The sequence below is a fragment of the Puma concolor genome, chromosome E1 (genome assembly GCF_028749965.1).
Source record: "Puma concolor isolate L17-30 chromosome E1, mPumCon1.1.hap2, whole genome shotgun sequence".
NCBI lineage: Eukaryota > Metazoa > Chordata > Mammalia > Carnivora > Felidae > Puma > Puma concolor.
Window position 1 is genome coordinate 52,157,288 of NC_141680.1, and position 12,893 is coordinate 52,170,180.

Here is a 12,893-nt window from a genome sequence, read left to right on the forward strand (position 1 = left end):
CAGGCCCCCACGACGCCCCCAGCCAGGCCCCCACGGCCACTCACCTGGCACGGTAGAGGCAGAAGACGTGCTTGGTCTGGCCACGGTCGCTGCATAAGACTGAGGTAATGGAGGTCTGAGGTCATTTTCTTTGTTTTCTTCTGTTGTTCCTGAGCTAAGCAAGCTAATGGCAGCAATTAAGGGGAGGGGGAGAAAAGAAAAAAGGGCTCATCACATGTGCAGGAAACTTCCAGAAGGAAAAGTACTAGGAAGCTCAGGCTTGCCCCCTTGAGTTTAAAGTATGGACCTATTGGGGGAGCCTGGGGGGCTCAGTCGGGTAGGCGTCTGACTCTTGGTTTCGCATGATCTCACGGCTCATGGGTCTGAGCCCCACATCGGGCTCTGTGCTGACAGCGTGGAGCCTGCTTGGGCTTCTCTGTCCCTTTCTCTCTGCTCCTCCCCGGCTCATGTACTCGCCCTCTCTCTCTCAAAATAAATAAACTTAAAAAAGAGGGGCGCCTGGGTGGCGCAGTCGGTTAAGCGTCCGACTTCAGCCAGGTCACGATCTCGCGGTCTGTGAGTTCGAGCCCCGCGTCGGGCTCTGGGCTGATGGCTCAGAGCCTGGAGTCTGTTTCCGATTCTGTGTCTCCCTCTCTCTCTGCCCCTCCCCCGTTCATGCTCTGTCTCTCTCTGTCCCAAAAATAAATAAAAAACGTTGAAAAAAAAATTAAAAAAAAAAAAAAGAAAAAGGACTGATGAGTACACTACTAGGTCACATGACCTAAACAGCAACCTCGAACTGCTGGGGTCAATCATGCAACTTCACAACGACCCCTTTCTCTTGTACTGACTGAATGAAGATTGGCCCTTTGCTCTTTCTGGTACACTCTGGCCAGGACGCTAAGACTCGCTCACAAAGGGGGGCTCCGCGGGCCAAGGGGAGGGGGCGGTGGCAGCTCGTGGGGTCCTGTCACAGCAGGAAGAGGTCACCTTGTCAAGAGGTCACAGATGTCAGGAGAACTTTTCAATTCCCTTTGGCCCACATTTTGGAGCTCCCAGTATGTACGAGGGAACGTATGAGGAGGAAAGGGCCGTATGAAGTCATTCTGCTTCTTCAAGTGCACATTACGCATCTCAGCAACTCTTCCAGAAGCCTACAGCGTGGCGGGGGTGCCTGACGTGGAGCCCAGCGAGGAGTGGGTGCCCACTAGAAGTGGGCCACCGAGAACACCAGCCAGGACGACAGACAAGCAGGGCACCGAAGCTTGTCGTTCTTGGCCACGTGACGGCTTTACACAACCAGCTCTTAAAGAGGCTTTCTGAAAACTAGCCTCTTCACCTGTGGGTCTTGATTAAGACACATTCTCCTCCGTCCTGAGGGTCCAAATTGTAGATGTAAAGGTGTCCATCGGAAGACGCGACCAGGAGTCTTGGCAGTTTCTGGATCCTAAGAGCCAAGTAAAATACGTGTTGTGACCTCAACAGAGGCAGGTAACCGGGTTGGCTTCAAATGACACAGCCTCCCCCACCCCGTGGCCCCAGGGTCCTTCTCCTGCCTTCAGGAACCCTTTACCCGGCCCACTGGCCCCAGATCCTGGGTTTCTGGCTATTTCTTGGCATTATGACCTAGTGATCCACCTCGAGGATTATTTCTCATCTTGGAAGACAACTGTGTGGACGAGACAAACGACGTGTGCGTCTGCTATTACTCTGAAAAGGTGCCACCGAGGAAATCAGCGGACCCGAGTGGGACATGGCCTCTGGCTTATGCGTGTTTCTGCCTTTAACCGTGACGGAAAGGACAAAGGACAAAATCGGCTGGCTCGTTTTATGAACTTTTAAAAAATGTTCGCCTTCCTTAAACTCCTTCAAACCCCTTGGACAAAACATCTGTCGACCCCACAGGCGTCGGAACCTACGGAGCCGGAGTCTTTTTACAGAGTTACTTAGACGAGCGGGACCCGTTTTCGAGACAGCGTCGGCAGAACCACAAGGTTCCATTTCCCACGCCGGCTCGCGGCCGCCCCCCCAAGAACACGCGTGACGACCAGAGAGGGCGGCGGCTGACGGCCACGGCCCTTCTTCGGGGCCTCCTTCCTTCTTTTTCTCCTGGCGCGTGTTCGGGGATCTGTGCGCTTTGGGCAAACCGAGCCGTAGAAGGTGGTGCCTGTGACAGCGGGTGGCGCCATACGTACGTGGAGAGGGTGCAGATGTTCCTCTGCCCAGAGAAGTGCAAGCGCCCGGTGGCAAAGGCCCTGTCCTGGTTCATCATGTCGGACACCTGGGCGGGGAGGTAGTTGGAAGCGGCCATGAACATCTTTCCCATGTAACCAGTCCAGGTGGAGGGCTCCTCGGGTCGGCTGCAGGGACAAGGCACAGGAGGAGGGAGGTGGGCACCGGGCCAACGCTCGGCACAGCCCTGTGCTGTGAGCGGCGCTCACCGCAGCGGGAAGGAACTGTGCCCTTAGCATAATGTTCTGCCCACCTGGAACGGCTCGGGACATGCTATTCTGGCAATTCTGAAAGGGCATCGAGTACTCGTTTGTCCTTCGGAAGGACCACTGCGAAGCTGTTAAGAGCTTCCCCGTGCGACCGCTTCCCTACATTAAAAAGGTTGCAGGTGATGGTTCGTCTGGTCTCCAGACTCCTATAAAGGGGGCCAGGCGAGGGCACGAGATGAGATCGCCGTGTGGACTCGGAAAACTAAGCTCCAGCCTGGCTCGGGCCCACGGAAGGACGCCGCGATCTCAGCGGCAGGGCCTCCCCGGCCAGACTGAGTGGGAAGCAAACCTCCGGGCAGGAGGCCCCGGGCGCTGTGTGATTACAGCCCTGAAGCCACCCTGGTCCCTGGTGAGCCGCGGCGGTAGGGAGAACTCGAGGGGACCCGGTGCACCCCCTGCAGTCCTCCAACGCCATCCCAGCGCGGCCGCCAGACGGAGGGGGCGGGCACCGGTCGCCGGGAGGTGACAACGGGTGGGGGCACACAGCCGCCTCCGTGCTCGGCGCACCGGGCAGCGCCTCAGGGACCGGGCTGGCCGCGTGCTCCTGGGAGCACCTGCCGAGAGGCCCCTTGTCTACAGGCCCGGAGCTTGGTGGGGAGCGCGGGCTGGAGCTCAGAAGCACGGGGGTTTATTTCTCACTCTGTTACCACCCAGCTGGGGACAGTCACAGGCACTGAAAATGGGCGCGATGGCAGTGGTTCGTCTGTTAGTGTTTCGATAGCTGATGCCGAATACTTATTGGTGCCCGTTGTGTGCCAGGCGCTACACCACACGCTTCAGGTCGAGGAACCCGCCGAACGCTCGCAACAAGCCCGAGACGCACCGCTGAGTATTTTGTACGAAAGCACAGAAAGCGGAAATCACCTGCCGGGGTCTCGGAGCGCGTGAAGGGGCAGAGGCGGGGTGTGACCTCGGGAGGGCGGCCCCGGGGTCTGCGCTCCCGTGCGTTCCACTACCGAGGTTCTCCCGGCAGACACTCACCACTCCCGTGAGGACAAGTAAAGCCGAGCGCGTGGCACTCATAAGGAGTCGCTCGTGCGGACAGCGGTGGCACAGGCGAGTCAGGGCCTGGCTCCTCCAGCCTGACGAGTGTTGTGCGTCTGGCAGTTACTCACCTGTTGGTGAGGTGCTCCAGCTTGAAGATGTGCACGGTCTCGGTGTTGCTTGAGGCGCAGAGGAACTGCGAGTCCATACTAAAAACTAGGGAGCTGATTGTCACGTACCTGGGAACACAGCGACGTACAGACAGACTACTGAGCCAGGAGCATGAGGGTGATCGCTTTATAGCTCAAAAACCAGCTTGGTAAGAGAACCGAATGCATCTCGGAGAGTCTGGGTGTTCTAAGGTCTCCTTGACATTGCATCACGCACACTTAGAAATTAGCGTTGGGAGGACTGGTAAAGGGTCCCTGTCTCGGGAAGAAACAAGGCACCGCCCCTTTCTGGCATCTCGTTAGTTTTCGGGCTGTTCGGGCACCAATCGGGCTGCAAACGCTGCAGCCAATAGGATCCCGGCCCATTCACTTTACAAGCTGCTTTTGGATGGTGATTTGCTCGCCCTCTCATTTCTCCTTTGCAAGCTGCCCTCGCACACCTGGGAACAGGGCTCTGACGGCTGAAATCCTGTGTGAAAGCGGCAGCCGAGGGGGCGCCTGGGTGGCTCTGTCGATTAAGCGTCTGACTCTTGATTTCGGCTCAGGTCATGATCTCAGGGATCACAGGGTGGAGCCCTGAGTCGGGCCCTGTGCTGAGAACGTGGAGCCTGCTTGGGATTCTCTCTCTCCCTCTTTCTCTGCCCCTCCCACATCTCAGAATAAACAAGCAAACAAACAAATGAGCAAACCCAGCAGCCATGCTGTCGGGTGCACGAAGCACCCCGCACGGCATCGAAGGCAGTTACCCGAGGAAGTACAGTTATATCTCCTCCGGGGGAGAGGGGGGCACAGAGCCACCCTCCGCACTTGCCCCGGCGGGCCGCCAGCCCTGCGCTGCGGGCGGGACTCCGGTGGGTCCCGTAACACGGGCTTCACGGTGAACACAGACCTTTTCATTCCTCTCCGAAACTCGTAGAGCTTTCGCCCGTCGGGTACAGAGAACACCCGGATGACGGTGCCCTGAGAAAGCAAGCAGGTGGACATTTCGTACCATTGATGGCCTCGGACAGAGACGTCCCTTCAGAGGGGAGCTTGTTTTATTGGTGTGGAACACCTGTCTCTAAGGGGGAGGCACAAAGTGTTGAGCATAGGGGGGTTTTGTTTGTACGTTGCCAGAGAAGCAATTCTTGGCACGTTTGGGTCCCTTTTCCCTCCCCACCCTGCACCCCAAGGCCCTGTGTGTGTTTGCTCGAAATGCTCGGGCTTCCTAGAACATTGCCTGTACCTGTCAAAAACCACTTGTGCTTCGTGGCATTTGAAATTCAACTTGATCACCTTCCCTGACCATTCCAGTCAGAAGAGATCAATTTCTTCTGAACAGCACAACATTTTGTTGACACTGCTTATGAAATGCGGAATCTGTCTGCATCTAGGGAGAACGCGCACACACGTTTCTCAATAAGATCACCAGTTTCTGTGCCACATATCTCGTATCCTGCCTAGCACAGGTCTTTGGTCTGTTGAATTAATAAACGTATCAGTCTACGCAGCGTGCGTGGGTCAGAGACTCCCCTCGGATATGGATTCTGAGTGGGTCCAGAGACCAGTCAGTCCTTGTCCCCAGTCTCCTCTCTTCAGATCTTTGGCCCTGAGGGAGCCATCCAGTGGAGCCCTGACCTGAGAGCCCCCTGAACACGAGGTGCAGGGAGTGAACTCACTTTCTCAGATGCGCTCGCTAGTTTGGAGCCCGAGGCATTGAAGGTGATGGCGGCCAGCGTCCCCTCGTGGGCAGCAATCGTGCAGACCGTTTTCTGTTGGTAACAAGGGAAAATGGATATCGGTGCTGGGGAAGATCCCTCTCCTCTCTCTTTTCTTCCCAAACACCCTCCCTCATTTGCTGGGCGCCCTGTCTCTCCCTTCCCACCGGCCATTTCCAGAGAAGCCGTTCATCCTTTCCGAGTGTATCTAGATTCCGCCTCCAGAGCCCTTCCGTCTCTACCCCTTGTCCCGCCCTCGGGATGACGGACAGCCAGCCGCATGCCCCACGCGGGCGATGCAGCCGTGGCTGTCCTCGCACGCAGCGGTGGGTGACTTCCCGCAGCCATCGCGCCCTGCTCCGTGAAGCCTCGGAGAGCAGGGGACAGGGCATGTGAAACATCTGCACACTGTCACCGGCTGTGACATGGCACAGCGGGACACCTTCAGTCTGACAGTGGGCCGCCAGCTGGCGAGCAGTTTCCGCCACACCGTGGATGTCTCACCGGGCCAGGCGTGCTGCCTCACGGTCACACTGACTGATGGCAGCGAGGGCGATATTACTGCCTTGTCCTCCACACCTCACCTCCGTGGCCAGGACAGACCCCACCCCCCCCCCCCCAAACCCAGGATGGCTTCTCCCTCCACACCTCGCCCCTGCCAGCTCACCAGGGAGTGTCCGTCGTAAAGCACAATCTCGCCTGTGGTCAGGCTTCCAGGATAGGCCACGTAAGAATTGGAATGGTTGATAGAGAGGGCACAGAGACCTGCAAAGAATGAACCGCGGATGAAACCCTGCCTGGAAAGGGCATCTGAAAACCGCGCGACTCCAGTGCCACCTACTGGCGAGGGGAGGAATAGCCTAGGCGATGTTGACTTTTGAGTTGGTTCTTCTAAACCTTCTAATTTACGCCCTTGAAGTTCGCAGGGGAAGACCTCATGACCTCATGACCAGCCGTGTCTTCTCCCCAGAGGAGCAATACGAACTCAGAATACTGAAAATGCTCTTCTTGCCATTTTACTCCCCCGGGCTCTGAAACCACATCCACTTCTCTTGCGTTACCCGCCAAGGCTGTAAGAGAAGTTACTCTTCACGGAAATAAATCTTCCTGCTATGAAAAGGCAGCATGTCGTAGCCTTCCTGCAGGCGATTACCTGCAGCTGGCCAGTCACGTCAAGATGCAGAACAGGAGGCGGAGGGTGGGGGGAAGGACCCATTTAGAAACTGCCCCCTATCTAAGCCAAACGTCCTGCCTTCAGAAGAGAGATGGGGGCCCCCAGAGGTGGAAGCTCATCTGAGGGAGGAGGGCCTTTCTTTTAAATGTTTATTTTGAGAGAAAGAGAGAGAGGGCAAGAGTGCGAGTGGGGGAGGGGCAAAGAGAGAGGGAGAGAGAGAATTCCAAGCAGGCTCGGCCTTGTCCGTGGGGAGCCAAACTTGGGGCTCGACCCCACGAACCACAAGACCATGACCTGAGCTGAAATCAAGAGCCAGACACCCAACCGGCTGACCGAGTCACCCAAGTGCCCTGAAAGCGGACATTTTGGATTGAAGATGCCCTGACAGTATTCTGGAAGGGTAAACAGCCAATGACACCATTGAGCCGACCTAAGTTATTTTTGTTTATAAGGAGACTCAAGGGGGGTTAAATCCGAAAAGCGTTTAAGTAAAGGATTTTCACAACAATGGTCTGGATTAATAGTAGAAGTGTATGTTGACAGAAGTGAATTCAAAGAATTGTTAGAACCAAAAGCATTAGCAGCATAAGCTCTTCGCGATTAGGCAAGAGAGACATCTTTTTAAATACAAACTGCAACATCTTTGTGACAAGTCGGCATATTAAATGGGTTAATTACATAATAAAAACTTTAGGCTAAAATGTACCCAACCTAATCTGCTGGGGGGAAAAGCAGAGGAAAAAAAAAATCCATCGTTGAGAAGCGAAACCCAGGTCCTCCCTCCTGCTCTCTGGCTTTGTTGAGGACATAGCCAGGGCTGTGCCCTTAGCCCTCGACATACAGAACCGTGGGAGGAAAGTGACGGGGCCCAGAGCCCTTACCTGTGTGCCCCGGCACCCTGCAACCCCTGCCTGTACACGATCACTCTCAGCCCCACCCTTAGGAAGGGACTCTCGTGTCTCCCCAGTTCTGCCCGGGCGACAATGCCCCATCTCCTCCGGGCTCTTTGCCACGCAAGTGCAACTCCGAGAGCAGCTAGCAGGCAGAAGGCACTGTGATCTTGTGAAACTCGTGAAAAGGGAGGGAAGCGCATTGGGAGGTTGGGGCGGCCTGCGCGGTGGGTTCCCACAGGGCTGCTCAGCAGAAGAGATGGTTGAGAGACTGGATGTGGCAACAGGGGAAGGGCTTGAGGACCCCACCAAAGAGTTAAGATCTTACAAATGTGGTGGGTACGCGCTGGACGTTTCTGAGCACAATGTTTAAAAAAAAAAAAGCAGTGTTGAGGGGGGGAGGGGGGAGGGGGAAATGGGTGATGGGCACTGAGGAGGGCACTTGTTGGGATGAGCACTGGGTGTTGTATGTAAGCGAAGAATCATGGGAATCTACCCCCAAAACCAAGAGCACACTGTAGACACAGTATGTTAGCCAACTTGACAATAAATTGTGTGTATATATATATATATATATATGTATGTATACATACATATGTGTGTATATATATATATATATAAAGGCAGTGTTAATCAAAACCATGATGAGATATCACCTCACACCCACTAGGATGGCTATAATCAAAAAGGCAGATAATTGGAACCCGCCTACACTGCTGCTGGGAAGGTTAAGATAGGCATGGCTTTGGAAAACAGTCTGGCAGTCCTTAAAAAGGTTAAACATAGAGGTAACCTATAAGCCCCCAATTCTACTCCTAGGTATGTACCCAGGAGAAACGAAAACGTACAGCCACATAAAAACCTGTATACAAAGGTTCGTAGCAACATCGTAAGAGTCAAAGAGTGGAAACGGGGGCGCCTGGGTGGCTCAGTCAGTTAAGCATCTGACTCGATTTGGGCTCAGGTCATGATCTCACAGTTGTGAGATGGAGCCCCGTGTGGGGCTCTGTGCTGAGCACAGAGCCTGCTTAAGATTCTCTCCCTCTTCCTCAGCCCCTCCCCTGCTCCTGCTCTCTCTCTCTCTCTCTCTCTCCCCTCAAAAAAAAAAAAAAAAAAGTGGAAACAATGTAAATGTCTATCAGCTAATGAATAGCGGTAAATAGTACCCTTATGATGGAATACTATTAGACAATAGAATGAATACATGCTCTAATATGTAAGTGAAAGCAGGTCACAAAAGACCACATTTTGTATTACGATTCCACTTACGTGTAACAGCCAGAATAGATAAATCTAGACAGACATGAAGTAGATTAGGGTTATCTGGGCTGGAGATCCAGGGGGTGATGGCTTAAAAGGTATGGGGTTTCTTTCTGGGGTGAGGAAAAATGTTCTCAAATTGTGGTAAAGGTTATTCTAAAAGCTATCGAATGGTGCACCGTTTAAAGTGGGTGGATCACACGGCATGTGAATTAGGGCTCAACCTCGCTGCTAAGAAAAAAAAAAGGCCAGTGTTTTAAGAATATCCGTTTGGCAGGGCTAGGCTGAGGACGGGCAGTCAAGACTCAGGCCTGCCATCTACTGTATGGCCCCGGCTGAGTCATCGGAGGGCTTTGGAGGCCACCTGCTCATGTTTCGCGACCTGAAGGGGCTACAGCGATCTTCCCAGCTTTGACATTCTGAGACGCGAGGTCTTCATTTACTGACACCCTCTCCCTGAAGATATCAAGGCCCATCTTTGTGGCAGGGAGAATGGGAGGTATTTGGGCAGAGAGCTTGGACAGATACTTTCAGTTGCCCTTTCGTGTTTCGGTGTCTTGTTTTTTGTTAATTTAATTGACGTGCAATTGACACAGATGAGGTTATGTTAGTTTTAGATGCAACACATAATGGTCTGTTATTTGTCCTGCATCGTCAAAGGATCACTGTGCTCAGTCTTGTTAACAGCTGCTACTGCACACAGTTACGAAAGTGTTTTTCTCGCGATGACAACTTTAAAGATCTTTTACCAACTTTCAGCGATGCGGCCACCATGCTGTACGTGACGTCCCCGTGACTTATTTACTTGACAGCTGCGACTTCGTACCTTTTCACCCCCCTGTCCATTTCACCCGCCTCCAGCTCTCACTCCCCATAATGCCCTCACGGCCCATCCATTTTGTCCCAAATGGCAACAGTTCTTTTTAAATGCCTGAATAACATTCCATTGCGCATATATATATATATATATATATATATGCATATATGCATATATATAGGTATGTATATATACATATATATGTGCAAATATTCTCTCTCTCTGTCTCTCTCTCTCTCTCTCTCACACACACACACACACACACACACATTTTCTCTATCCATTCACCCAATGGACATGGTTGTTTCCACATCTTGGCTATTGTAAATAATGCTGCAATGAACACGGGTCTATAGGTGATCTTTTTTGGGTTAATGTTTTCTTTCTTTCTTTCTTTCTTTCTTTCTTTCTTTCTTTCTTTCTTTCTTTCTTTCTTTCTTTCTTTTTTTTTCACATAAATATCCAGAAGTGGAATTTCTGGGTCATAAGGTAGTTCTATTTTCAATTTTTTAAGGAGCCTCTGTACTACTTTCCATGGTGGCTACACCAGTTTGCATTCCCCCCAGCGGTGCACGAGGGTTCTCTTTTCTCCACACCCTGCCAGCACTTTGTATCTCTGTCTTTTTGACAAAAGCCATTCTGACAGTGTGAGGTGAACTTCAGAGTTTTTTGTTGTTGTTGTTATTAAAATGCAAACATCCCAGAAAGGAGGAAAGGCTTCAACTTCTTCAGCTGACATCGAACTTCCTGTACTGTCTAATAGAGAGTGGAGTGACCCTAGATTCTAACAGGGAAAGGATGATGCCAGGGACGGGCATATTCTGACACATAACCACTCATCTGAGAGCTTCGCCTCTGGGCTCACATCTCTGGGCTCACTTCAATTTAGCCAAGGGACCCTGCACACCAACCTTTGTGGACTTAATGAAGGTCCCCAGAAATGCTTACTGTGAGTTCCTTCAGTTTCCTATGGTCCAGTTCTCAGCCAAATCCAACCAGCTATAAGAATGCATTTTAATTTCTTCTGAAGCCCCCCAGGGAGAGCATTAAGAGTTTGCTTCAGGCTTAGATATTACTTTTCTACCCGTCTTCTGTTTCCATCACAGATGTCACATAAAGCCCTCTTGAGGAAGGAAATAAGCTTTGTCTCTGATAACATTTTATAACAGAAAAGTCATAGTGTAAAAATATTTGCAAAGTCCAGAAAATAGAAAGCAAGAAAAAAAAATCACTCATTATTCTAAAACTCAGAGGCTTTGCACTGTTCTCCATATTTGAGCATATTTTCTCCTAGTCTTTTTTCTATATAGGAATTAGGTGTTGGTGTGGCTTTTGGATTTATTTTAGAATGGATACACATTCTCATAAATCACTGGCAGCTGTAACTTCCCTGAAATTGTTGGGCTGTGATTCTTCTGCGGCTGGAAAAGAAGTGCCTGTTATCAGTGCAAGGACCAACAGGGTCCTCGGCTGGAATTGGAAGGAAGTCCTAGGATTCTAAATCATCCTCACCTGGGTATTTATAGTGCAAGTTAACAGTGATTTATACAGTGCGGTTCCCTCTGGGTTGATGACTGTCTCAGCATATGTTTTCCAGTTCTCAAAAATAGAAAGAAATCTCTGTGTTTGCAAATGTTCTGGGTGACTGCAAACGGAGAGCCATCTACCCCATCCGTATTACCCTTCTCAGAAAGCGCACTCGCTGGGGTATAAACCGCTACTTTGTTCTGTTACACGCACTGCTGTGTGGTATAGACTGCTCCCTCAGTACTCGTGGAAGGTCGTTAAGATCTGCAGTTGGCAGGATCTGGATGGAGATCTCCACCCTCACTGCTCAGCACAGACTGCTGTGCTAGCAGGAAATTAACTCTGAGCCCCGACTGGCCAAACTCTTTAAAGGAAACAGCCTGCAATCTTTGACACAACAGGAATGGCCACAACACGAACACAGACAAAAGGAAGGAAATTTACAGCTGCACTGGATACTGAGTAGAAGCAAGGGTAGAGTTCTGTGTATGTCACTTATTTGGCGTTCACTAGTTTTCAATACACTCAGAATCTGTGTGCTCCGGCCAATTGGACGGGGGACTCTGTCTCCTTTGTGTACCCAATAAGGAGTTATCAAACCAAGAGCCGGAGTTCCTGTCTTATATTTTCATTTAGAAAATAAATAAATGAGGGAATGAGAAGCAAGGAGACTCCCGGTCACTGAATACTTTATATTCCTGGGTTGGACAGCTCAGAGTCTGCTGACTGTTCTTGAGCAAGAAACCGGGCACGTCACTGCGAGTGCAACTTTGACCGTGTCAGGCTACCCTCCGGGCAGGGGCTGGGCTAGTGAGTGAGCCCACCTGACCCAGAGAGCCCTCCGTGCCTTTGCTCTCGCTCACTCCCTGCCCTCAGTTAATCTTCCCCAGAATGACTCTGCGGAGTAAATGTTATCATCCCCCTTTTACTGGAGCACAAAGGGGGCTCGGTGGAAGTTGAGATGCTAATTATAAATTTCAGCATTTGAAAAAAAGTCTTGGGCTATCTCTCCAAAGAACATCAAAAGTGTCATAAGACATATTTTGGTCTTTCGACCCACCCCATGCGTGGTCTTTCAGAAGGAAATGCTAACTCTGCCCTTGAATCCATTCATAACGTTTATCTGGGACAGAAAAAACACCTCCCACTGTTTCTAACTTTTCTCGAGATAAAATTATTCCTTTACAAATAACACCCGTTCTCTCTAACAGAAAACACAAAAGGCCCACCCTTTCCAACCTTCTTTCCTCCCTGTTTAAACTGCAAAAAGTGAGGCAACCAAGGGCTTTTCTGAGCTAAGGAAAACAGCTACATTTGCTAAACATTAAGAGTAGATCGGGAGAAAGTGCTTTTCCTGGGAGGAGTGGGGCCAGTCCTGCAGGCAGGCCAAGCATGTCCCCACAGAAGCACGTGAACCTGACCGCTGCTAACACACAGGTCCCTCCACTGGCGAGGGTGCTGGCTGTGCGACGACCCCCCCCCCCCCCCCCCCCCCCCCCCCGGCCTTTCCAGAGAAATGGAGAACCCAGGCCGCCTGGGTGGTCTCTGCCCCCAATCTGTCAAGGTCAAGTTCAGGTCCACCCCACCCCCCCCCACCCCTGCCGTGTGTTCTGCTCAGATTCCGCAGCACCTCCCCTGCCCTATGGGAAGAGCACATCTTCCTTTGAACTGTCCGCACTACAGGGTCCCGCGCTGGGTCCGCGCCCCGCAAGGTGCCGGAGCCCCTGTCTTGGGCTGTGTCACCCAGCACACGGTCTCCAGGGACCGGTGGGCTAGATCTGGGGTTCCTGCTGGGTGTGTGCATCTGTGCCTGGCGGCACCTACTGTGGCAGCAGGTGCACGGTGCCTCTGCAACACGTACATTTTCCAGAGCAGCTCGGCCTCATGTTCCTAG

The 12,893-nt window shown here is 52.0% G+C and overlaps 1 protein-coding gene across 3 annotated transcripts in view; it reads right to left on the reverse strand.

Annotated features, from left to right (window-relative positions):
- The window catches only part of WIPI1 (WD repeat domain, phosphoinositide interacting 1), a 31,278-nt gene that overhangs the window by 3,929 nt on the left and 14,456 nt on the right, over positions 1-12,893 (reverse strand). For all 3 annotated transcript variants that reach the window (XM_086687844.1, XM_086687845.1, XM_025927616.2), the window contains 7 exons: positions 5,999-6,096; positions 5,293-5,385; positions 4,524-4,594; positions 3,596-3,703; positions 2,175-2,339; positions 1,319-1,426; positions 45-163 (listed from right to left, as the gene is read on the reverse strand). In XM_086687844.1, the coding sequence (XP_086543970.1) occupies positions 45-163; positions 1,319-1,426; positions 2,175-2,339; positions 3,596-3,703; positions 4,524-4,594; positions 5,293-5,385; positions 5,999-6,096 (762 nt within the window). The remainder of the gene's footprint in view (positions 1-44; positions 164-1,318; positions 1,427-2,174; positions 2,340-3,595; positions 3,704-4,523; positions 4,595-5,292; positions 5,386-5,998; positions 6,097-12,893) is intronic.